General features: G+C 42.3%; 1 protein-coding gene across 9 annotated transcripts in view; it reads left to right on the forward strand.

The window, feature by feature from the left end:
* LOC110982150 (uncharacterized) overlaps positions 1 to 25,213 on the forward strand; it is a 48,297-nt gene that overhangs the window by 3,602 nt on the left and 19,482 nt on the right. For 8 of the 9 annotated variants that reach the window (XM_087135607.1, XM_087135608.1, XM_022240378.2 and 5 more), the window contains exons 2-17: positions 3,064 to 3,212; positions 3,782 to 3,877; positions 4,325 to 4,397; positions 5,598 to 5,689; positions 8,295 to 8,438; positions 11,364 to 11,515; positions 12,253 to 12,410; positions 14,794 to 14,920; positions 15,397 to 15,506; positions 16,014 to 16,117; positions 16,967 to 17,117; positions 17,633 to 18,391; positions 18,824 to 20,173; positions 20,398 to 20,899; positions 21,437 to 21,548; positions 21,863 to 22,376. In XM_087135607.1, coding sequence (XP_086991733.1) covers positions 3,064 to 3,212; positions 3,782 to 3,877; positions 4,325 to 4,397; positions 5,598 to 5,689; positions 8,295 to 8,438; positions 11,364 to 11,515; positions 12,253 to 12,410; positions 14,794 to 14,920; positions 15,397 to 15,506; positions 16,014 to 16,117; positions 16,967 to 17,117; positions 17,633 to 18,391; positions 18,824 to 20,173; positions 20,398 to 20,899; positions 21,437 to 21,548; positions 21,863 to 22,376 — 4,593 coding nt within the window. Of the gene's footprint in view, positions 1 to 3,063; positions 3,213 to 3,781; positions 3,878 to 4,324; positions 4,398 to 5,597; positions 5,690 to 8,294; positions 8,439 to 11,363; positions 11,516 to 12,252; positions 12,411 to 14,793; positions 14,921 to 15,396; positions 15,507 to 16,013; positions 16,118 to 16,966; positions 17,118 to 17,632; positions 18,392 to 18,823; positions 20,174 to 20,397; positions 20,900 to 21,436; positions 21,549 to 21,862; positions 22,377 to 25,213 lie in introns of those variants that run through there. The other variant, XM_087135610.1, reaches the window with a different exon arrangement.

The raw sequence follows: 25,213 nt of genomic DNA on the forward strand, positions 1-25,213 counted from the left end.
CTGGTGGGCTATGGTTACAGGGAACACCTGTTATTGGTGCTGGAAGAGGTAACGTAATGTTGGCATCGATGTAGCTTCATCGGTCTTTCTTCATCGGTCTTTCTTCATCGGTCTTTCGTTCTCGCTCTTTTTTCATTGCTGTTTTCTCATTGCTCTTTCTTCATCGATCAAAAGTGATCGATCGATCGATCAATGTAGGAGAACGATCGATCGATGTAGGGGAACGATCGATCGATGTTGAAGAACGATAGATGTGTTGCCTCTAAGTTTTTGCCTCTTTGGCGTTCCATAGGCAAGCCACTGCTTTGACAAACGATGCAGTCTGAAAGGTCTGGCAGTGTCGCTAGCCAAGATCCCTTGGAGGGTTGGGGTTAATGTTTATTTTCTAACTTCAGATGATCATGGAGGTAGATGTCTTTGGTCAATCTGGATGGTTTGTGCATGGAAATGACATAGCGTCATTGGTCAATAGTGTAAGAACCTTCTGAACTTCACTTTTCCTTTCCGAAACAATTTGCCACTCCAATGAAGTAAAAAGAAAAGGCAATTGGCCGATGGCAGAGAGATTTTAAACAAATCATGCTGCTTGATCAATCCAGTCATACCATCAGCCCAGTGGAATGTTCATGCGTATCAATCAATCACGTCCAACATCAGTATCGACAACAAAGTACACATACATGTACATGTAGTATTTCTTGTCTGACCCCTTCCACATCTCCTCTCCAATTGTCATAACTTCCTAACACTTGATGCAACATTTCCTCAAGATTTTCCTGGGTTGTAGGAAATACGTGCACGTCTACCAGGACAATTTAAAATGCACATTTTTAACAAGAAACAAGAAAGCCAACCAAGGAGGTAGTGTTTCCTTCACTTGAAAAATACAGTAGGCAGGTTGGGGATTTGTGTATGGGTGCGAGGTATGGTGTATTCTAAAATTTAGCGTAAAGAGAGTAATATCTAAGCAGTGTTCTCCACGCACAACCTAAAATTACAGCAGGGCGGCACGTAATGCGAGTGCCAATCCAATATGGCGTGGGGTCCGGGGCTCCCTCAAGGGCCCGGGAAATTTTGGATTCTAGACTCTCTATGGTGCAAACTGAGGTATTTCCTGGGCACCTTCTTTAGACTCCTTGAATCAAATTTGCTCGTGTTGAAATGAAGGCAAGATTGTCATTGGGAGATCATCAATTAGTTCATTTCTTTCTGGGGCTTTTCCTTTTTTTACTGATCCAAACTCGCCATCGAGCAAATTGTTTATTACATGTACCCTTTTCTTACCTCCATGCATGTGCATGTGTACATGGACGCAGCTCGAGTAGATGATGTACATCATGTACAGTCGCTTCCCTATTTCCAGATCTCAAAAATAACTCCATTGTCAGATTCCAGTGACAAAATCCAATAATATGGTCAGTCTTCTACCTTGTGTATTGGAAAAACCTCAAAATTTACTTTCAAAATCTAAGCTTTTAATCTGGACTTACGGGATTGTCAGAAGTTACAACACTTCTAGTTGTGAGTCGGTTTAACCGGTTCCGAATAGCGATAATTTTTTTCTTCGTATAAAAAGTCAGCCAGAGCCATTGTAGCAAGCCAATTCTGATTAAGCAATTCTTGATTTTGAGAAAATTAGTTCAGAAATAACAATTTCAGTGAATTAACAAATGAAACTTGTGTAAGTTTTGGCAGGGCGGCCCGCCCTGCTAAAACTTCTTGGGGAGAAAGATGCTTACGTATAAGTTTTGTGTAATTGGCTTCAGGAATTAACGACTCTCATGCATGTCACAAAAATCAGTTGGTTATTGGTTAAGTGAAAAGGAATGACCATAACATGCAGTGTCACTTGTTGGGCCAACTTTGATACACATGGCACATGTGTGAGTAGGACCGTAGACTATTTCCAAGGTAGAAAGTATCAAACACTGTCTGCACATTAGTCCTTGGCCTTAAATTGGCAGAAAACATGCAGGTACAGTATGGATTCCCCCCCACCAACTCACACTGATGTTATGTAAAGTTCTTGGCAGACCAACATGCACTTCAGTGGGAAAAGAAAGTAAACAGAAAAAGAAAATGGAAGAATCCATAAATCAGTAAGTGAACACGTGATGACATAGGTCTTAAGGCCAATTCCGTGAAAGTGCAACTCAGGGATCAAAATGTCAAAATGCTTTTTCCTCAAACATCTTTTTCAAAAATAATATAAATTTTGAGTGGGTAAATAATTGCCAATTTGAAGATTTGATTGGTTGAACATCAGTGTAGTGTCAGACTCATGTGATGTCTGTCACAATATTTCACATGTTGTCATGTCAGTCACATTTATAGTACATTTATAAACCAATGGAAGAAATTGTGAACAGTACATGTACCTACATGTAGGCAGTAAAGCTGAACATGAAATTTAAAAATTTCCAAATTGTACTGTGTATTCAGGTCCAGGTAGCCCTCTTGCCAAACATTGTTCAGCTGGCTGTCATTATTGAGACAGCAGATCTGGTTGGAGTCATGCCAGTCACCGTGAAATTTCCCTTAGCCAATCATGAAGCATTGAATGTTTTTGAATACACTGATCTCTACACTGTAGTTGGATGGATGGAGCACTAACCAGCCTCATCATCATGAAGTCACGTGACTTAAATCCTAAGCCAGCTTATGGGGAAAATACATGATGTAATCAGAAACCATGTGACAGTCACATGCTAAGGAGGACAGTGACATTGAAGAGATCATGTTATTCTGAAACAAAATACACAGTTGCTATACTTCAACAACGCAGGCTGTGTTTAATGCGCGTAGAGGTACCATATGCTACATATTTCTCGATGTGTGAACTGGGCATGTATTTATTCATTCTACCTTCAACAATTCCAGCTTTGTTTATTAACGGCAGTGCATGTACTTACCCAGAGGTGAAGACAATTGTGAAACTGTGTCTTGAATCTCTACATTTTTTTTTTTTTTTTACTGTGGTCGAGAAGTTTCCAAACCCAGCAATTTTGTCCAGACTCATTCACATAATAGTGTAAAACCTCTTGTGTTGTTCTTGCCTTGTAGGTCTCTTCCAAGAGGTCTCACTTCAGTCCCGGGAGTTCCTCAAAGATATCTTGCCTATCATCACCAAGCAGTATCGCAGCAAGGATGCAGAGAATCGTTTCACCTTCACCAAGGCGCAGCTGATTCACAACGAGGAGCTAACCAGGACGGTATGCAGCCTAGTTTATCTTTGTCTTTGACCAATTGTTAACTGACAAAAATTAAATTTCCTATTCTCTGACAGTCTTTCATTTTGGCTGGATTTGTTTTTCCCAAAATCTTGACCTGTCCGTGTGCACACTCTGTGTAACATGTAAGTTTAGTGCTTCATACTGAAGAGTTGGAGATTGTGCCACTCCAGAAAAACAGAACAGCCATGTCTTACATATATATTAGCCGAAGTGGTGGGGACTTGTTTTTTATGGGACTTTGTCATGTGTGAGCTTTAACCTTTGTACAGGTCAGTTCTCCGTGGGAAAAAATGTCTATGGCGTTGCAATATGAATCAAACCTGCACAAGATGAATAAATGAATTGAATTTACAGTTGAGTGATTTCACAGTCTGCCAAACAAGGCAAGGCAAACATGTACGTGCAGCCAGGGAGCGTCAAGAGCGAATTTATAGTTTATAGTTATTTATAGTGAAAGTGAATAGGACTCTTGTCTGCACAACATAACAGTGAAACCAGATGTCGCTCATGTTGGTGTATTGACGGTTATTGCTCATTTCCTACCTCAGTTTCACGAACGGCGTAAAGAGATGAAAGACGAAGGAAGAACCGAGAAAGAATTGATGGAATCTTACGCTTTCATAGCAACGGACAACAATAAAGCAGTAAGTCAGAGATACGTAGGGTTTTTATTGGCAGGCAGCTGGACAAAGCTTTGCTTCTGTCAATCATCGAGACATTCTCGTTTGCATTAGAACAAGAGTTGGACTCTCGGCACTCTTCCGTATCTTGATGTTACCTTTGAAGCACCTAATACTGTTATTTGAAGGAAATTAGGCTACAAGAAAGTCACAATGCTTCCATGGAAGGCAACTTTGAATAAAACCAACCTCGTTACAAGCACTGAAGAAAATAAAACTGGAGGTAATTTTCTGTATTCAGATGGTCGCAAGCATGAACCCTCCACCCAGGATCGAACATCTTGTTTTTCAATATTTTGATGAGTTGTTAGACTTGGCCAGGATGTTTAACGTAGCTCGAGACAGTGATACCGGTATTGGTTCATTGGGGACTATTGTTGAGTGGATGCATTCTCACCTTTACTTCTCTAGGCTGAGAAGATGTGTCAAGATGGCGTGTCTGCCACGGGTGGCCATGTTGCGCCACTTGGAAATCCCAAAATGGGTGAGTTATGTAATCATGATGTGTGTGGCACCATTCTTCAACTAGGTTAGCACAACGCACCTTATAACATGATGCTTTCCGTTAATCAACACAGGCTGGGATCCTGAGTACATTCATCAGACACTGAGAAACCAGCATGGCTCTTTTAAGCTGTTTTAATTGTGATCCCAAGGAGTTACTTTCTAGGACGTTGAGTGGCCCCCATTGTCCCTCCACCCCCAGGATCCTTCGCTGTCGCTCACAAGCCTAAATAAATAAACTACAGGCATCCTAAAGGAAATCCCACTAAAATCAGAGACTGAAAACCAAACTGACGTGGGCTCGGTTGAGATTGGAACCTGGCTCATAAGTGGAGGCCAGGAAAGTAGGTCTGTGTCAAGATCACTTCTCTGCGTTCCTGTATGGTTCCCCCCCTCCCAACAAAAAGGGGGAAACCCAGAGTCTGGGGTGGCTGTTGTTTAGCAACTATTGAATATTCTCCATCTGTGCCTGCTAGGTTTGAAAGCTCATTTTATCCTCTTTCATTTGGTGCCAGCAACTCGGTGCTTGTGTCACGCATGATTGGTAAGGGATAATCTGGCTATTTGTTGGTAATGCCAATAGTGGCCTAGTTTGTGCCGATGAATTCCTACCCGTACATATGTTCTTTCCAGATCCTAGGTTTTTCCTGTGTAACTATGACTGTTTTTTTTCTTTCAATTATTCAAACATGTTCATGAGCTCAATCTACCAGTGTGCCTGTGTCCAGGGTATTCAAACACATGCGTTTATCTGTACACATGACAACTTTGCTGCAATACTTTTAAAAATTAACCCGCAAAGTTCATTTGTGAGTGTCCAATACAAACATGCTTGTATCTTCATGTATCAAACATCAATAGATTCATGTACATGTACTAAGGTCAGTTTGATAGTGGCTTTGTGTGATGGGACATACATGTAGCTTAAAATAGCCTACAATCTTACGTCTGTACAAAACATTGACTAGTCATCACATGGTCCAGAATTTCTTTTGGGGTTATTCAGAAATGCTTAGTTTTCCCTGAACTGTACCTTTATTTTTTTTTTTTTTACTTGGTGTCTTCCCGATGCTGCTAAAATCTAACTCACAGTGATATCAGAATGTGTACTGCAAATCTGTGGCATGCTTTCTGCTAACTGATAAGAAGGATGGAATGGTCTCTCTTTGTCTTGATGTAGGTGTGTATCTCTCCCGGTACGCGGACATCATTAAAAGGGAGGGGCTCGAGTCTGGTCACCAGGGAATTCTGATCATTTTGAAAATTCTGAAGGTAAGAGATTACTATTTGAGTTTGAGGCAAGTTACATCTGAAGCCAAGGAAATGTAGAAATCAGTCCCGTGGCCTATCAAGCAATTTTCAAACTTTTGCTCTGCCACATAGAGATCGCAGGCTGTGCTTTAAATCTTCGTCATGCCATAGCAAATTATTACATTTGGGCCGTTTTGTAAATCTGGGGTCCAAAAGTGTGACATTTTTGGATCCCATTTACTACTGACCTGTATAATTTTACCCGGAAATATCACTGAAATTGATGTCAAACTATTTCCATTTGCTTGGCAGATAATTCGCATCAATTCATCACTCTTGGAAATAAGCGACTTGCGCGTTAAATTTGAATAAAATCTGGCACACTGTATTATCTGATTGTATAGAAACGTAACAATTTGAATTCCCCAGACTAAAGACACTGTTGCTATACCTCGTGATTCGGGGCAAGCTTTTGCATAGCGACCACTATCTCTGGAATGGACTGGTTCCTTTGTGCCATTCCTATCCCTTGAGAACGGTGTATTGTTGTAAGGCATCTCTTATGTACATGTAACTAAGAAAAAAGCTTACCCCAAATCACAAGGTAAAGCAACAGTGGTTTTAGTGTGGAGAATTCAAGTTGTTATGTTCACGTGAGTTTAAAGAACTCAGTGTACCAGATTTTATTCAAATTTAACTCGCAAATGGTTTATTGCAGAATGTGTTCTGAACTTACAGAAAACATATGTCAGATTTAACAGGGACATGAAAAAATTGGAACCCCTAACTTATAGAATGATCCATTTGGCAAATAGCTAGACATAGCAAAGTTCTTGGCTCAACCAAGGCTCAGCAGAGATTACAAAAAACAACCCTGGAAGGTCAGATTTGCAATTTATTAAGCTTAGTTTCTCTTTGATTTCTTTCCAATTCCCACTGGGGGTGGGTGAGAGTTCTTCAAATAAGCAGTTTTGTGGCTTTTCCAGTTTTCCTGGAATTTTGTCTCTTTTGCACAGTCCTGAACAGGATTCTGTTTGCATGTACTCGCTCCTTCAAACGTACATAATATGGACTTTGAAATGCATTGGATGTAGTTATTTCAGTGACTCTTTGGTGGGCCCTGCTCATTAAGCAGGTTCAGGCTTTTGAATGGGGACATGTGGGAAGTGTCCTTTGAAAATTGCAACCAGTTGGAAAGCATCCCAGGAGATGTGAGATGATTAATTGAAAAATTGACATTACATTTCACATCTGGATGTCTGGGAAGTTGGCGCTTTCCCATGCAAATGGAGCACTTACATGTATAATGTGCATTGCTTGACATCTGGCCAGTAATAGTCGGCCTTCCTTTTTCAGGTAGCATACATGTAGCATAATGAATTATTGATGTGTAGATAACCTGCACATAAAACGTATGTGATTTCTCCGTTTTTTTGGAATTCTTGTTTTTTGGGCCTCAAAAGTCAACCCTCGTGAATCGCGCGAATCCGTTGAGAAAATGGGAGGGGTTTACAATATTCTAATTGAATATTCATATTGCCTTCGAATGCATGACAAAATGAACGGAAGAATAAACTCATTTGTTTTACAGTTGATTCTGTCGTCTTGAGGATGAAAATGTACTGTACAAATGTACCTGTCCTTTTTGTATTCCTCACACGTCCTCGTGCCTGAGAACGAGGTTTTACAAGACTGGTGTTTCACATGCATTTTATATGAGTAAAATTTGAAACCTGGTATCGAGCCCAGCTGCATCGTACATATACGCACACCGCTGTGTAAACCGTACGCACACGATTTGACTACACAGGTTAGAACAATGGCAACACACGCATGCTCGGTTGGCTGCAGGCTTCTCCCATAGAGACATGTTCTCGGTGTTGGTATGCACGCAGGAGTAGTACGGTGCACTTCGTGGTGTGTGTACATCCACGTTGTATTCTGGACTCGATACGAGTACCGCGCTATGTAGTCTAGTTCCTGCAGACGTTGAATGTGGTATCGGTAATGTAATTCACTTGTTTGAGGATCAGACTAACATAATTTTATGCGGCCTCGTGTACGTGTGTATATTCATACCGTTGCACTGATGTTCCCAAACAATCGTGGACGTTAAACAAAAGAATTAATTAATGCTTATATTTTTGCATGCATTCATTGTCCCTTTGTATGAATTTCACAGAACTTTGGTTGGTGGTTTTTTTTGGGGGGGGTTGTTTCTGTATGGATACAGAACTAGTCAGATTTCTACCCAATAATTAAGCACAGGTTCTTGATCTTGATTGAATTCTTGGCTCCATTTACCGTTGCGGGGAGGAAGAAGTCACCCCCTCCCCCAAAAAAATTGTATACGTCCACTTACAAGGAATGCTAAGCACCTCAAATATTATTTTTTAAGCAGCCAAGCACGTTACCAGCCAAAGAAATTCATGTGTTGCATATTGATTCTTGGCAGATGCCTGCTGAGTTTTACTAACCAGAACCATTTCTGCTCAGCCCAAGCATCATCAGTTCCAGTGTTACTGGTAGTGGTCCGATGGGTGTGTTTGCTTCCTTACAATCTGCCTTAATTTCATGAAGTCTACCAGCGGAATGATGCTTCTCTTCTCATTTTCTTGTCCGCCAGGGAAGAGTCAAAGCGATGCCGCTCAACTACACCAGTGTCCTGGAGCCTATCCCCAACTACGACAGTCACGTGGCCAAATCCAGCGCCCTGGACATGACCAAGCTCTCCTCATTGCAGACACCTATGGCATTTGATGCTACTCAGGTAAATCAATAAATCAAGGAACCAGCTGTGAATGCACATGTTGATGATGCACATGTTGATGTACATGTGTTTGGCAAGGTGGTCTTTATTAGCTCAGTTGACTAATTAATATCTAACCAGTCATTAATTTGTGGGTCATGTGCAATTTATTTTCCTTTCTGCTGAATATTTATCATGAAAGGATGTTTTTCCTGGTCTTCCAGCATCACGTCCCCAGAGTATTTTGATCTGGAATTCGTAACCAAACAGAAGTTTCCGAAATAAAACATGGTGATGCCAGTATACGTACTTAAATTAATATGTCACTCCTTCCCAGTTGACTGCATAGCCGTGATAAAGTCAGAGGCTGATAGTCAAAACAAACAAAAAAACAACTTTTGTTTCCTGTTGCGTGCACTTTGAAAAAAAAAAAAAAAGGTTTGTTCAGTTATGTTTTAATGGGGTTCGAATTTTTTGGCCAAAAATATTAGAGTAAGCCACAGGTCTGTGTAAATTTGTTGTATATGTTTGCACTCATTTGTAACTAATGACAAGTGAGTTAGTTCAATGGCGATGCCAGATTTAATACTCTACACATTGATACTAGGTATTGGCACCATTCTCTCCATTGAATGTTTGAAAAATGTACATCTGTGAATATAGGAAGTACACGTCAATGGATGTTGGAACAAATCACTACATTAAGACCAACCAGTTCAAAAATAACTACAAAATATGTGCAAAAATCAAGTGAGCGTTTGTCACTGTAATGAATAGAAAAGAAGGATTTTTCAAATAAAAAAATGTGTAGGTATGCCCTTCAAGATTGAGTCCATTAACCAGAAAGCAGCTACTTTTTGTTTGGCCCTACTGTGTTTTTCCTTCTCGCGGTATTCCCGACAAGGTTCACTGAATAGTTGGGGGTTTAGGTCCCACAAAAAATGAGAGTTCTTAACACAGGATTGGAGCCCAGCTAGACATACAGTAAAACACCATACCACCAGGGAACAACTTTGAACCCAAAACAAGTTCATTGTCGACAGTGCTTGTAAGCTATATATAGCTCTGTACTAGAACATATGCAAAACAAAAGTAGGTTGGTTACTTTTGTTTTCATAGGACATACATACATGTACATATATGTCCGTGCGTTTGCAATTTAAGTATCAGTAACTGTTGATATTAAATTTGTGATTTTGAGCTTTGAATTTGTTTAAAAATTCATGTTTGAAAACTTGTCTTCAAATTTCAAATTATATGTGAATTTATGAAATTGTTTATTAAAATGTTTGTTTGATTTCCGTCTAAAGAATTTGTGTTATTTCATACACCTGCATTTGTGCCTCATTTTGGGATGTCTTTATGAGGTGGAAAGGTTTTTTGGCCATGAAGTACGATTCATTTTCACAACCCTGTGTGCATGTATCTTTTGTTAGTTTTACACAAAGGAAGTCCTGTTTGAAGCATTGACCTTTGCATGTGTGGAGACATTAGTTTCATTTTTGGTAAATTTTTGCTGTGTGGCTATTTTCGCTGTGCTGCACTTTCCTGATCATCAGACAGTTACAATCCAAAAATAAGAAGTAACACAATTTCTTTATGCTAGTCTCAGAGTGACTAACACTCAGATGAATTAATTGTTTAAATTTGAAGGACAAAATATATCTGTATTGCTGTTCGTTTAGGAGCCTTCTAAAATCAGCCAAAATTGAACTCTGTGTAATAAACCAATGGCGCATTCTTTTTAGACATGTTAGACAGAATTACGGCGTCAAGTACGGAACAAAATAATGATGTCAAGGCTGTGCAGTCCTCAATCAAACAAAGTACAGCCGTACAGTGATGGTTGATTTTGGCAAGTTGTTTTTGACAAATGAGCATTATGGAAATGTTGCCATTTTGTAAATTTGCCATATTCGTAATATTTTGATAATAAGTAATCTATGCGAGTCCCAACCCCCTTCAACCCATTACTTGTACCTGTACATTGTATTATGAGCAAACTCCCCATTTCTGTATTAGTTACTTTTGCAAATTCAGGTTTGCCATTCTTGCAACCGTACATGTGCGGTAGATGATCCAGTTTTTCTCTTGACCCGAGCCACACTCAATCCATGAGACGCCCTGCAGTTCAAATTGTTTGTTTTGCCAGTGTTTCAATTCTGCACAAAAGAAAATATGCACCAAGAACACTGAACTGTGTGATTGGATGCAGGGAACCAGGGAAACCCCCCCCTCCCACCCGCCACAGTGCTGGGAGACTTCAGTAATCAGTTTGATAATTGGCCCCAGTTTTTTAATGTAATGCTAATTAGGTTGAAGCCATCTGTAGTCTTTTATTATTGGGCGGAGTTCTGCACAAAGCTCGGTAGAGATAAATATGATGGTTGTTATTGTAGCCATTTCTGTTTGAGAAGTTAACATCACCATAGCTGGGTTGGACAAGCTTACACTTGCGTGTTCTGTAAAAACACTTCAATTCAGTGTACATGTGTTTCTTGAAAATTTGGATAGTCATCCGTCGCTGTCTCTGTACTGTCCGTTGAATGTCGTGGAAATGAATCAAATGGGTGTCAAATTGATTGAGAAAATTAGAAAATTTCCATTTTCCCTGTTTAATCAGTCATTTTAATTTTTCTCATTGCCTCTTTGGCAAATGAGATGACGCACAGTTATGCATGTAATCAGTAAACCTGAAACTAATATGCCGTCTCAGAAACTTGTCTCATCAAATTTTCATTAGTACATTGGCTCTGTTCTCCATTACCTTTCTGTCCATTTCCAATCTAATTATCTTGGAGCTGTTTTACATGCATGGCCTATCAGAGCAGGCCTTGATAAAGGTCAGTTTCACATACATGTATGCAAGTGAAAGGGAAGCAAGAATCCTGATTCAAACGGATACTACATACTGACATGTCTGATTTTGTGTGTTTAAAATTTCAGATCTACTTGTATGAGTTCGGGGAATTGGACATGGTCAAGCGGCCCCGACAGGTTTGTCCGTACGCTGTGGTGAGTTACACCTACCAAGAGCCTGTCAAGGCCAGTCCAGCAACCGTCCCATTGTCACAGCCATTGCTACAGCAGGAAACACGGTGAGTGTCCTTTAAGTCCGAGTACTTTTATAGCTCCAGGCTCACGGGTTGGTGGATGCAACCCCAAGAGTGGTGTTCTACACAGTGTGGATTTGAATCCAGCCCAAGACGTTGCAGTCAGTTGTGTCCTCAAGCAAGGCTTTTTAGGCGCTTGCACAAAATAAGAAGTGCCATAGGTTATTTGAAATGAAGGGTGAGATTGGTCCAGTCAGCACAGTTGCGTGCCGACTCACACACCCTTGTGTGACATTTTGTGTCCAAGTTCGTGTGACATCAGATGTTCCAAGCCTGATCTCCTTCGCCTCATTGAAATACCTTATTGGTTTATTGCCTTTCCTCACATAAGAATTAAACGGACAGCTTGTCTGAGCTGAGATGGTTATTGTGCAGTTCTTGCCCAGCCAAGTCGGGCGAAGTGAACATACATGTCAATGAAGCAAACAATGGAATCCCACAAGCTTTGAGTTTACCACGTGGTGTTATTCAATGTGGTTTGGTGTCCATGCATTGATTCGCCTGTTCAACATTTTCACTTCGATTTTAGTCTTTCTGAGGTTAGAAATTTTTTATCAGGTTTCACAGCATGGATGCCATTGCTCAACCTCTCATCCACTTCTGACTGGGTTCCGAAGGACACTCTGTTTGTCAGGGTCATATTTCGTCTTGGGGGGGATCTTTTGATTTTCAACTGACACTTTTGCATGTTCCAACTTGTCTCATTTCATCTCCATGCACAGGGATTCAGTGGTCCAGGGTACCTCCTCCGCTAACCATCATCATGCCCAAAGCATGCCCCCCCTTGCACCTCTTGCCAGCACCCCTGCCAAGCCTGACATACCGCGACTGGATCCCACCAAGAAAGTTACCACTGACAAACCCACGACAACACCTTCACGTAAGTAGAAGATGAACACAGCACTGCTTTGACAGGATAGAAAAGAAACAAAGATTTCACTTCTTGTAATTCCAGAAATTGACGGAATAAAAACCCACAGATTTATGGACGACTGTAATTAAACTCCACCCTCCACTGGGTTCACTCTTGGCTGACGTGAGAACCCTGCTGTATGCGGCAGGATACATCAAAATGCACAGTTGGTTATTCTGGTAGCATGCAGTGCACCGGCTAAACACCAGCCTGCACCTGATCAAGCTACACAGAGTATCCCCTAATTGCCTACACTGCCCAATGGGTCATTCCATGAGTTTGGGGCACAATTTGTGATGGTGTACTTGTCACATGGTTAACTTTTACCACCTGTCATGACCTGTCGAGTAGGTCGTTTACTCTGTTAAAATAATACACACCTCTGTACTCAGCCTTGCAAAATGTATAATTTGGAATCAACATGCAGGGAAATAAATTCATTTTTACGGAACCTACGTAACAATGGGCACCGTCACAAATTGTGCCCCAACCTCATGGAATGACCCAAATACAAAAACACACAACTTTGCACCACGGGCACGGTCTGTCGCATTAAGCAGAGATGGGTTTAAAGACGGAAGAGTCAGGAATGTGGGATGAAGGAAACATAGCCTGCCACTGATTTACAGTTCAGCGTCAGCAGTAACACTTTTCTCTCTAGAGACTGTATTTTTTCGCAAGCCTTCGGGGGCATACACTGAGAATACAGTGTTAGAATACACATCGGGCAGGGCAAAATCCAAATTAATTTACACCTCCCCGGCGCAAATCCATCTTTGAAACAGGACTACAGTGAACTGACTAACTAGACCCTACTGAGCTGGTACCCCCACACGACCATTTTGGAATGGAGTGACTTCATTTGGAAATGCTTTTCTCTTCATGTGGCTGGTGTCTGTTTTGTTAATATTGCCCAGACATACATGTGGCATCATTCCACTTTTAAATTGGCATATATGTACAAAAGCATTGGTTGTATCCTTTCAGGGGATTCACATGCTGAGGCTGTTTCATCTGTACCCCTGACCAGTTTTTATTTTTACTCGCGCCCATGAAAATTTTGAAGGACAGATGTCCAGGAGTGATACTAGCAGTGTTCAGGGACAGGATCTGGGTTGCAAATGCCATTTATAGAAAGATCCTCATTTGGTCTTTCCAAAGTGGAATTGTGGACTCATTTTAATGGACTGCTTCCGCCAGTCACAAATGTAGTTGAAGCCTACCATAAAGTTCTACCGAAAGCCATAGCATCGTTATGAAATGCAAGCATAAACATATGCACAAGTTCTGTAGACTAAATATTTAGACAGATGGATTGGTTTTGTAATGTACTGTCAGTATAGCACAATATTCATTATCTACATGCCCCACTGTGTTTAGTGTGTAGCTGGGAGTACATATACCTGTTGATTCCTGGTGAAAACCTGCACCGTTCTTTTTTACCAGGACACCAATGATGTAATGCAGATATGTGTAGAAGGCAATAAACACCTACATAGATGTTTGACAAAATCAAGGAAAACTATCCATCCAATAAATCAATATTTAACTGAACAATGTCAATTCTCTTTGAATCAATACTTACTGAAGTGTTGAATAATGAAATGATAAAACCTTTTTGTGCCAAAAGTGACAGGCCTTGTGTCTGTGCAAGCTGATATTCGCCCAAAATGGAAAATGGAGTTATCTTTTTTCTGTTTTTTTTTCAATCTAAACTCTTCATATCTCAGCTTGCCCCAGTGTGCCACCCCTCCCACAACGAAAACAGATTAGTGGTCAGTTGTGTAAAAACAGAAGCTCTTGTCTATTAAAGGAGACTCACCACTTTGCTCGTTAATGGTGGAAATTGTGTGGAATGTTATCAGATGTATTCAGAGGACAGCAGTTCATCAGACACAGGGCATGTCTAGTACCCAAATCCCTCTAACTTCTCCCCTCCCTCAAGAATGTGCCCGTGTTGAGACTAGTGTGGACCATTTGTTGACAAGCAAGACCAGTGAGCTTACATATTCCAGTTTTGATAGCATCTATTACCCTGCTGGTTGTTCTTTGTTTCCAGTGTCAGTAATCCATTTTATTATTTTTATGATTTCTTTTGGTATTTTTGTTACACGTGTTTTAGTTTTGTTTCCTTTTAGTACTCACGTGAGCAGTCTGTTTCTAAGTGTCTTGGATTCTATGGTTCGTACACAGGACATCAAAAGTTTCAGACAAATAAGCACTGAAGTAATTGAGTCGATTTTTGTGCAGTTGTTAAAATCTGCTGTCAAAATAATTTTTACGATACAAGGAGCCTTGATCTATTGATAAATAAATTTTGTTTTGCTCGTTTCGTTTTTTCTCTTCCCAGTTTCTCAAATTGAGAACCTGAGAAAGAATCACTTCTTGGTGTGGAAAGGGATGCTCTGTGCCAAGTCCGAGCCTCTCTGCTCGGCCTGTATGATTTCCTTCACCTCTCCTGTTCTTCCCCAGATCCTGTAAGTTTGGATTTATTTGGTTAACCTTTAGCTACTAGTTTTTCCATCTTGGGTTCTATTATGAATGATCTTATAAAGGCTTCTAATTTCAGGCACAACCTGAAATTAAAAGCCTGGAATTGACAGGGATGGCATGTCATCAATTTGCACACTGTTGTTAGAGCTTGCTGTAGCCAGGTCGAAACAAAACGACATGAACAACTAAATTTTCTGTAGACGTCTTAATTGATGGGCTGAACAAATACAAGTGGGAGAGATGAACAGCTCCCACTCAGAGATACAGGCCTATGATCAGGCCTGTGTGTCCTTATCTTCTGGATTTTTTTCTGTTGGAAGAAATTAGTGGGACTTGGAGTGCCCAGACCCTCACCCCTTTAAGTAAAGGGGACGATCGTTGATTTGCAGACCATTTACAGACAGGCCATTTACAGACCACGTTCATCTTCGTTCCTCGTCTCTGTGCTGTCCTCTTGCAGCCCAGCAGTGATAAACTTTAAGACCAAGATTTCATTTGCCAAGATGCACGCCTATTTCCCATCTGGTATTTTTGCCAGTGGGATACCGCTCACCTCCAACATCCGAGAAGGTAGGCAGCCTGTTATCTTTGACAGTCACAACTCCGGAAGTTGTTTATTGACTGTATTTGAGTTTGCTCCTTGACACTTTCTAGGAACAATTCTTTGGGACAAATTCATGGTACGTTCACACAAATACTTTTTCCCGGTTAAGATATATATGTACAGGTCTCTTGATATTCCCTGATTCATTTTAACTGCCATGAACACAGCAGTTGTTAATCTAATGCCATATTTAGAATTGATTGCCCAGACCCAAACTTTGGGATCCAGATCTTGTTCAGTCACTTGGCTTTTTATCTGACTTGTTCACATCAGGGCCACATTTCAAAGCACACCATTGCTCATACATATGTATGCCATCAATGGTAAGAGCATACTGAGCATGGCAGTTTGTATACTAATTACTATTCATGGTGTGAAGTAACGGCCCATATGCCCACCAGTTTTAACTGTGCGGCTGTTTTGGGTAGCTCCAAGACACAGCATGCGCTAACATAATCCGTCGTTTTGGACAGTGTGCCGCAGGAACAAATACGTGGTTTACTGTGAGTTACAACACAACCAGGAATCCACCCAGAGATACCAACAGCTGTTGCAGTTCATGCTGCTCAATCAAGCAGTGAGTAGTGGACTTTGACGCAAGTGATTAGATTTCAGGAGTTTGTATCCAGAAGAATCTATATTTAAATTGATAAGATGTGGTTTATGTAACCTTTTTTTTTTTTTCGAACCAGGCTAAAGTTGTCTGAAATGCTTTTGAGTTTTCAGCCTTTGCTAGGAAAATTTTAAAAAGGAAGCAAGCGGCCACAAATCCCCCACATGTTCATGAGGAATTTGTCCCAAGACATTTACACTAGATCCCTTTCGAGATCAGGCAAACGTTTCCAAAATCCAAACTTGGCCTGTATGGAGTGTTTGTGGAGTATCGTATGTCATTTGATGCAGGAAAACAGGAAGATTTGGATTATTTTCCATTCGGTGTTGCTTTATAAGGGATGGAAGGCCCATGAAAAGTTGATATACAAAGAATTTCACTGTGCATCATGTCATATAATTATAGAGGGTACAGGAAGCCTAACAGCAGGTTAAGGCCGTTAGGGCCAGGTGATTTTAATGACCAATATCTTATTTTGAAAGAGATTCAATTCAGCTTATTCACAAATTGGCCATACTGAATTGGAGGCAAAGTTAAGTTTTTATTTTGGGAACCCTAGAGTGAATTTGAAAGAAGTGAATTAAATGTCATTACAAATAAATGTCATTGATACCCGTGCATAATTTGGAATATGTGATCAATTATGTCTAGATGTTTTAGCCACATTTAACAAAAACCTGAAAGTGAGGCATGGAACACGAAGTCTGGCACCACCCCTTTAACAGGTTACATTGCACATTACATTGCATTCATGGAACATGATGAAAACTAATTTCCCCTGCGAATAAATGTCTCACTGTCAACCCCTGACAGGTTCTGAAGTGCCGACTTGAGGGCAATGTGACAATGTTTGTCTTCCCGACGTCCACTCTGTCCCATGACCTTGGTGTGACCCGGGGGGACTACCCAGAGACGCTGCATGTGCTCTTCACGGCCCGGAGCCCCATGATAGGCCACATCGCAGGTGAGTATTCGAAAGGGTTTGGTTGGTTCAGTTTAAACTGCATGCCATTGCAAGCAGATGTGACGAAACAGATATTGTCTTGATTTGTCACCACAAGCGTTGAAGGAACGAGAAGTAATAAAGCCTGACACAAGTACATGTATACGATTATGCAAAGGGAAGAATGCAACATTAAATAAGGGGCAACAAAACGTTTTGTGTGGAGGCATGCCACAAAATCCTGTTAACCCTGTTAAAGAGCCAGGTTGTTTTGGGCCAACTGAAAGCTGGGGGATCCTTAGAAGTCAGCTGTCCCATGACTGATTTTTTAACGATTTGACAAGCACATAAAGTGTGCAGTTAAAGTATCAGTTAAAATGAAGGCTCGGTGGTGAAAAAAATGCGGTCTAACAATATCGGGAAACATTGTCAAGGGGCAGAATCCAGCCCATTTTAGGATAAACATTGTAAAACCGTGAAGTCCACTTCAATTTACCTCGGATGCACAAAATCCCGCCTCTTCTGTTCTTTTACAGAGAAAGGCATTTACATTCCTTCAGGCACCAAAGTTCAAACTCCTATTGCTGACAACCAGCTCTTGGAGGGAAGCGACAACAAGCAGCTGATGCTGCGCATCGGCCTGCTCTCCATGTTCACCAGACAGAGCCACGACCTCAAACACCAGACGGACATCCGCAGCCCTGAGGCCAGCAGCATCCACTCACCGGCTCAGGGCGGGTCAGACGCCCTGACGCCCCTGTCAGTGGACCGCACAAGCACTGTTGCGGTGAAGAGCAAGGTTATCGACTACCAACACGGTCTGCTCTCAAAGAAGGACCTGCTTTCGACTTACAGGTCGCAGAAGATGCAGGTGACGGACAACCAGGGGAGCAACCATCCATTCCAGCCAGGATTTGTCAACAGGAGCCCCTTACCCTCAGAGGTCCCCAATGTCCATCCCATGTACAGCAGTCCTGCTTCAACTTTGAACATCCAAGCAGACCCTGTCCCCGAAGGGTCCCTGCACCCAATGTACAATATCTCGGAGACCTTAGTAGCACCTGCATCTAGCGACGGGGTATCCAAGAAGCAGCCCCATCCTGTCTACAACCCACAGGGCCATCCCCAGTCCCCCAGCATCATGGAAGCTGTTCACGAGGAGAACGTCCACCCTATGTACAGCCAGCACCTGGAGCCTAGCAGAGGTGACCAGAAGAGCTCCAGCACAGATCTGCTTGCTAGAGACACTTGGCTTGGACCTACCAGTAGCGGAAGTCCAGGCACTGCTGCAGTAGGTAAGGAAAGGGCTCAAGCTCCTTTCCAGGTGTGAAAATTCTAACGTCAGATCAAAAATAGCCACTTGAATTCAGTGTTCACTGAAGTCACTAAGAACTATAGATATGTGATATTACTTTCGTGGTGGAGCTAGATATCAGTTACCTCTCTTGCATGATTTCCCTGGTTCTTTTGTGGTGTGTTATTCCCTCAAAAATGTAATGAGCTAGTAAGCCGTTCAGGCTTTACGTTAAGTGCAGACTTTGTACATCTAATCTGGTTTTATTGTCACAAAGATGATCTCTGAGGTCCCTTATGCACCCTTGCATTTTGGACTGACTTGATTGTATTTGTTAACTGTTGGGACTGGTTTATAATTGGTGTACTATGTAATGTATATCACCTTACAGTCTGATACATGTATAAAGCCTATTGTACCTTTTGGAATGTAGGGGTCCAGCGGGAACCACCCCAAGTGTCCCGCCAGTCCAGCAAGCTGCCGCTGGGCAGCATCCTGGACCAGCAGGCAGAGATCACCAGACTCCAGGAGGAGATGAGGATCCTGAGGCGACACAAGGAGATCTCAGCTGGGGGCCCAGCCCTGGAAGAGTGCTACAATGCCAAGCTGACGAAGCTGCAGGACTTCCTGCAGGCTCTGCGCCAGGAAAGAAGCCGTCTAAACCAAGAAGAGGATGGAAGGGTCCAGATGGAGGGGCTGGAGGATACTAGAAGGGAGCAGCATTCAGGGGATCGCCCTGTGGGAGAAGATGAAGTGACAGAAAAGCTGGATGTATTCTCCTCTCCTGAGGTGAAAGCTGTCGAGTCATGCGCCCCTCAGAGTTCACCTCTACTAACTGACACGTCCAAGGACTTACCGGGATCATCAGTGAGCCCAGCCCTTTCCACCAAAGTCATGGAGGTTGTTCAACAGATTGCCAAGCTCCCTGTTAAGCCCACACAGAACAATCCTGAGGTGTCAGTACAGACTCTGAAGGCTGTCATCGAGAAGGTCTTGATCAGCCCCTCCACAGAGAATACTACCGGAGAAGGAATTGCTAAATCCGGGCCCACGTTTCCAGTTTCCATCCCTTTGAGTATGCTGTCCTCGGGCAAGCCCTCTGATGATGCACCAGGGTTAGTTGGACATCAAAGTGCCTTGAAGCCCGGACAAGGCGAGGCTGATGAAAGTGGGGAAGTGTCACAGAACGATGAATCAGGAGGAGGAAGTAGACTATCTGAAAAAGGTCAAGTGAAACCACCTTCTAATCCATTTGGTGACGCACTTGCATCCATGGACCATTACAGCCTGAGTGGGAGAGCCTCCAAAAAGCTCAAAAGATCTCACAGCAAAGAGTTTGGAGAAAAGAGTGAGCAAGACAGCAAACTGGGAACAGAAGAGAAGCCCATCACGGAGGAGAGGTGCAACAAAGAGAGCCTGTCACTGGATTTGAATCTAGCCAAGAAGGTTATACCCAACTTTGATCCCCAGGCAGACGGCCTAAGCTCGCCCATTCGAGGAGCCTCAGAGATGAAGGCCTTCCTGAACGGTGGGGTGGTCCACACCAAGGACCGCATTACCAGCGCCACGGACATGAAGAGCTACCTGAATAAGAAGCTGCTGGACAGCGAGCACGAGAAGACTGACCGCACCAGGAAAGGCGGAGGTGGTTCGGCATCTCTGAAACGGGGGAAACTGAGCAAGGAGAGAACCATCGAAGAGATAGATAACGAGATCAGGAGACTGAACAAGGAGAAAGAGCGACTTAAATCACAGTTTGCCAGGAAGAGGAACTCCAGTGGTGGTGTGTACACTAGCTTATTGCTAATGAATCTGTGCTAAAGAGTATTAAATCAAGTCACTCTTTTTGTTTAACTATGAATAGATTTCATGGTTAGGAAGTTCAATTTCAAACTTATAGATCGAAGACTAATGAGTTTCTGTCTTTTACAGTCAATTCACATATTCCCAACAGGATTTCTGCTTTTTTTCCCCTAAATCTCCACTCATTTGCTCATGTTGTTCCAGGAAGTATTTCTGACAAACCAAAGAAACTCCCATTCATCCATTCTGTGGACCTCAAGGGTCTTGGCCGCATACCAAAGAAGAAAATGCCATCTCCTGAGAGAGTAGAAGGTGCCTCGGCCTTTTCCAACCAGACTGAGTTGTCTGCAGAAAGGACTGTGGACAACCAAGGAGGTCTCATTATCGGCTCAGCTAAAGGTAGTTCTCAGGACAGCCTTGAAGGGACAGTCAGCCTGTCGACTGGCATTGCCGGGTTGACGGAGGGCGTAACTGGCATTCCTGATTGTCCGAGTGACAAGTCGTCTTACCAAGTTTGCTCCAAAGAGATGCAGCTCTCAGGGGGGAAGGAGAAAGGATTGTTTGTGACGGGGCAGGATGGCAGCGGGAGGACTCTGTACACGGTGGTGCTCACCCGGAAATTCCTAGAGGGTGGGCTGAAGGAAGAAGAATGGTCTGGTACCAGCCTTCAGCACTGCATCAGTGATACACTACACAGAGGAGCCAGGTAAGATCCATCACGTCTGAAAATGATCACACCATCCAATCGTGTTTTGAAGCCATTTTGCTAAATGGGTCACACAGCTTGAGTTGCCAAAATATCTTTGAAGCTTGAAGTTATTGATCTTCCTTAATTTACTGTTTCCCACTCTATTATCTTTTATGAATGCAAAAGGTGGCTCTTCCAATTTAATTTAATTTGTTGGGTAATTTGTGCTGTTATTGATAAAGGGTAAACGATCAACAACTTGTTTTTTCTAGGGAAGTATTTACTGCAGGTTTAAGATTGCACTCTCAAATCAGGAGTGTGATTTGGAGGATATTGCAAGATGTCAACCCCAAACAGTTTGATTCATAGTGGTATGGTAATTCAGGTTTTGGTGCATTTTAACACACTGTACGTGTACACAAAAGTGCAAGGTTCACATTATCACGGCCATTTGGGAGAGCCACAGTGTTTCATAGTCATTTGCTACAACCTCTCTCTCTCTGAGATCGAACTTTCTTCTCATCCCCCAACCCTCTTTATACTTACTCTACTCAGATTTGACAACACCAAGGAGACTGAGGAGGAGAGATTCTTCAGTCAGAATGCTGCGGCAGCCATAAGGAAGGTCTTTGCCAAACAGACAGCAGAAGATCAAACTATCAGGCAGGTCAGTCCCAGAACAGGGATAACCCCCCCCCCAAGACTGGTAGTCATTTGCTTGGCTTCATTTTGTGTAATGCTAGTCATTGAATCATTTCTCTGTTTCTAATACTTTTTCTGATCTTTTTCTCCTGGGTAGAACCACAGGTGTAGTTTTGTAATTGTAATTTACCGGTATGTCTTGGTTTCGTATTTTGTACCTGCATGTTTGAAAGATAGTTACATGTTTCAGTGTTGTGGTTAACAGAAGTTTGCAGCATGGATTACTTTCAGAGATGAAAATCTATCACTTGCAGCTACTTTCTTTGAATTTGGATGCAGGTGACTGAAGATTACCAACAGACTGTTACATTTAACTCGGATGGAGAGTCCAAATCCAGCCAAAAGCCAGAAGGCTTCTCGGATGCCAAAGAAGACTCTAGCCCAACTTTGGGCCAAAACGTTGTTGATCCAAACACGGAGACAAGTAACACAGAAGATAAGGAGCTTGTTGCCCCCGAAGAGACTGTCATTGTTGTTTCAAATGGAGAAAACTCGAGGGATGAGCCAGCCAGTCCCATCAAAGAGCCCAGCGTTGTTAGCCACAAGACGGAGGACTCACAGGAAGGCCAAAAAGCCCTCTCAGGAAGTCCTTCAACGGACTTGACAGAACCCGTCAGAACCTCTGATCTGGACAGCAACGTGAAGCTTGAGGATACCAAAGAACAGAACAGTACAGGCAAGCCAGGCATCAGGGACGGTCTTGTGATCAATGATGGGGCATGCTTCTTCGGTGATCTGGAAAGTGAGGAAGGAGTTTGCGTCAACTTTGACCTCGAGGAAGATAGTGTAACAGGTGAGTTTTTCCTTGTCATTGCTATCTTTCAGTTTATCCAGTCATCAGTTTTCTTCCTTCTCTCCAGTGCTGCTCTCCTTCTGTGTATTTTCTCCAGCGCATTCTTTTTCAAATTCCCTCGTATCACATGCATGTAAATAACCTGTGGTACCTTGAAAAAATGCTATTGCATTCAAGTGCATACTGGTGTCTGCTACAGGCTCGTCAAGTATCAATCTTAAATTGCTGATTTGGGGAGTATGCAGAAATAAAGCCTTTTGCAAGTTTAAATTTAAATAAAATCTGCTACACTGAGTCGTCTGATTGCAATAAATATAATTTGAATTTCCCAGACTAAAGACACTGTTGCTATAGATACCTTGTGCTTCGGGGCTAGCTTTTGCATAGTGACCACCATCTCTGGAAGGAACTGGTTCCTTTCTGTCACTGTGTATTGGTAGTCGGCACAAGGTGTCTCTTATGCAACTAGGCAAAAGCTGTAGCCCTTTGCAGTTAGATTTTTATTTCAACCACAATGCCACTCCATAACTTGCTGCTGTTTGCATTAATGTGAAGTAGGAAGCAACCTGTAGCATAACCCCCGACCATTTTGCTATCTTCCAAAATAAAGTTTTACTTTTGTTAATAAGTTGGCAAGAATTAAGAACAACAGAATGCAAAATATGTTTGTTGGATGAATTTATTGCAGGCCTCTGTCAATTTTTGTTGAGGCTTACTTCACATTGCTGTAAATTTAACCTGTTGGATTTGTGCATCTGGGTTTGACAGGGTGAACCTGTGTGTAGTTCAAGACAAGTTTGAAGTGGTCGTCTCATGACTTTGAACCTGTGTAAAATAGTCAGCCCATTTTGATCTCACCCAACAAACTGGCTGTACTCCCTGACCAAACCTCTGCCCGGTCATTTAGCCTCCCGTCCACTGAAAGAAAATTCTTTGGATATCAGTCTGAAGTATTCAAGTACTGAAGAATTTGTAGTCTGTGTGTTAATGTTTGCCCAGAATCAGAAGTACATGTACATGTACGTGTACATTGCTTTGACCAGTAGCTGTTGGAAACCTTCACGTTGGCCTTGTCATCTGCTGAGCGCTAGCAGGGCACAAGCCAACAAGTCATGCCGCTTAACGTGCCACTGGCTGGTACTTGGCTAATATTACCGGTAGCTTGGCTCATCAATTCATTAAGCCAAATTTTCATGTACACGTGTGTGGCCACTGCACTGGCCAGGATCTTTGGAAACAATATTTTTTTTGTGTAGTTAGATGTACATGTAGCTCAGTCGCAATTCTAGTTTTCAAACCATCATTCTTGTGTGCATTATTGATACTTTCTCCTGAGGTTTTATGACATTTTTCATTAAACTCTGTGTGTTTGAAACCACTAACTTAAGGGCTTTGTGCCGACGCTTTCATCCACATGGAAGGTTTATCCCACCTTATGTAGTCATCGCTCTGAAAATGGAAGCATATCTTACCTGTACTTGGCTTGTGTACACACATGTATTATGTGGCTTCAGCTGGAGATAACACACATTCCTATGGATGCTGCTAGCGTCTGGTTTCTCATATTCATACGTATGTACATCTACATGTAGTTGCAAGTGTTCATTCAGGCACAGGCTAAGCCTTGTAACTTGTGTGTACATTATACCCAGCAAGAAATGAGACTGAGGGGGTACCCCCCCAACATGTCCAATCCCTTTACACATTCCAGACTATTGTTACTTAACACATCCCTCCCAAGATGTCTGAAAGGAATTCCCCAGATTCCTGCGAGACAATGACCAACACAAAGCAGGGGGGGTTCTCTCTGTCTCATACCTTGCTGCATATGGTGTACATTCATCTATTGAGCTCAACAAAAGGCCTATTGTTTCTTAGCTGTTTAACCCCTTCATACCAGGAGCCATCCACAGCTGCCACTTTGTGTGAGGATTAGTGCATACCACACATCCATTCTATTCATCATGCACCTGTGGTTTCAAAGTGGGCCCGCTGCTGGACAGAGCTTTGCATACTGGGCATACTGCAGCCCAGCAGTCATGGTCAAAAGAATCCCAGCGTGAAGGGGTTAAGCGTTTCCTTGCAGAAACATTTGCCAAAGAGGCGTAAATGTTAATCAAGATCACCTTGTGCGAACCATTCAGTATTTTAAGTACTTCCAACTACAGTGGAACGCTGCTATACCGAACACCGCTATAGCGAACATTCGGCTGTACCAAACATTGTCCTTTGCTCCCACTAATTTGTGCACAGAACCTTCCGAACACTATTCAGTTGCCGTTTGTAATTCCTGAATGTCAGCATGATAAAACAGTCGGTGCTTTTTATGTTGGAAAGTGAAAAGTGGCCAGTATTTGCCCAAGGATTAGAAAGGAAAGCCACTAGTTGTCAATGGTAATGAACAGACACTGGTTTTGTGACTCCATATGATCAGGTGCGGAAGAAAACCGCACGTATGCACACGGTGGCATTGCACTAACAATTGTCTAAAGAGGGCACCGCTGATACACAAATCAACCGGGATTCGCCACAGCATGCATCAGAGATGGATCCTGAGCGTTGGTTTCACGACTTTTAGGATAAACTTGAAATCAATTTTTTGACTCAAGTTTAAATAAAAAACAAAAATAATTAACAGATACATGTCTAGAAACCTTAAACTTGAATGCAACAGCAAAACATCTCAAAAACAGCGAGCCAAGGTATCACAAGAGGGTGCACTTCGGTTAGACAAGAGAGGGCGCTTTTCAACATGGCAACGAAACGCGTGGACCCCGTCTTGTTTGTTATAGCGGCATTCCACTGTATTGAAATGAGTCTATTAATGTTACTCTACT

The sequence above is a fragment of the Acanthaster planci genome, linkage group LG04 (assembly GCF_054643075.1).
Source record: "Acanthaster planci isolate LZ-2023a linkage group LG04, COTS_SCS, whole genome shotgun sequence".
NCBI classification, from domain to species: domain Eukaryota; kingdom Metazoa; phylum Echinodermata; class Asteroidea; order Valvatida; family Acanthasteridae; genus Acanthaster; species Acanthaster planci.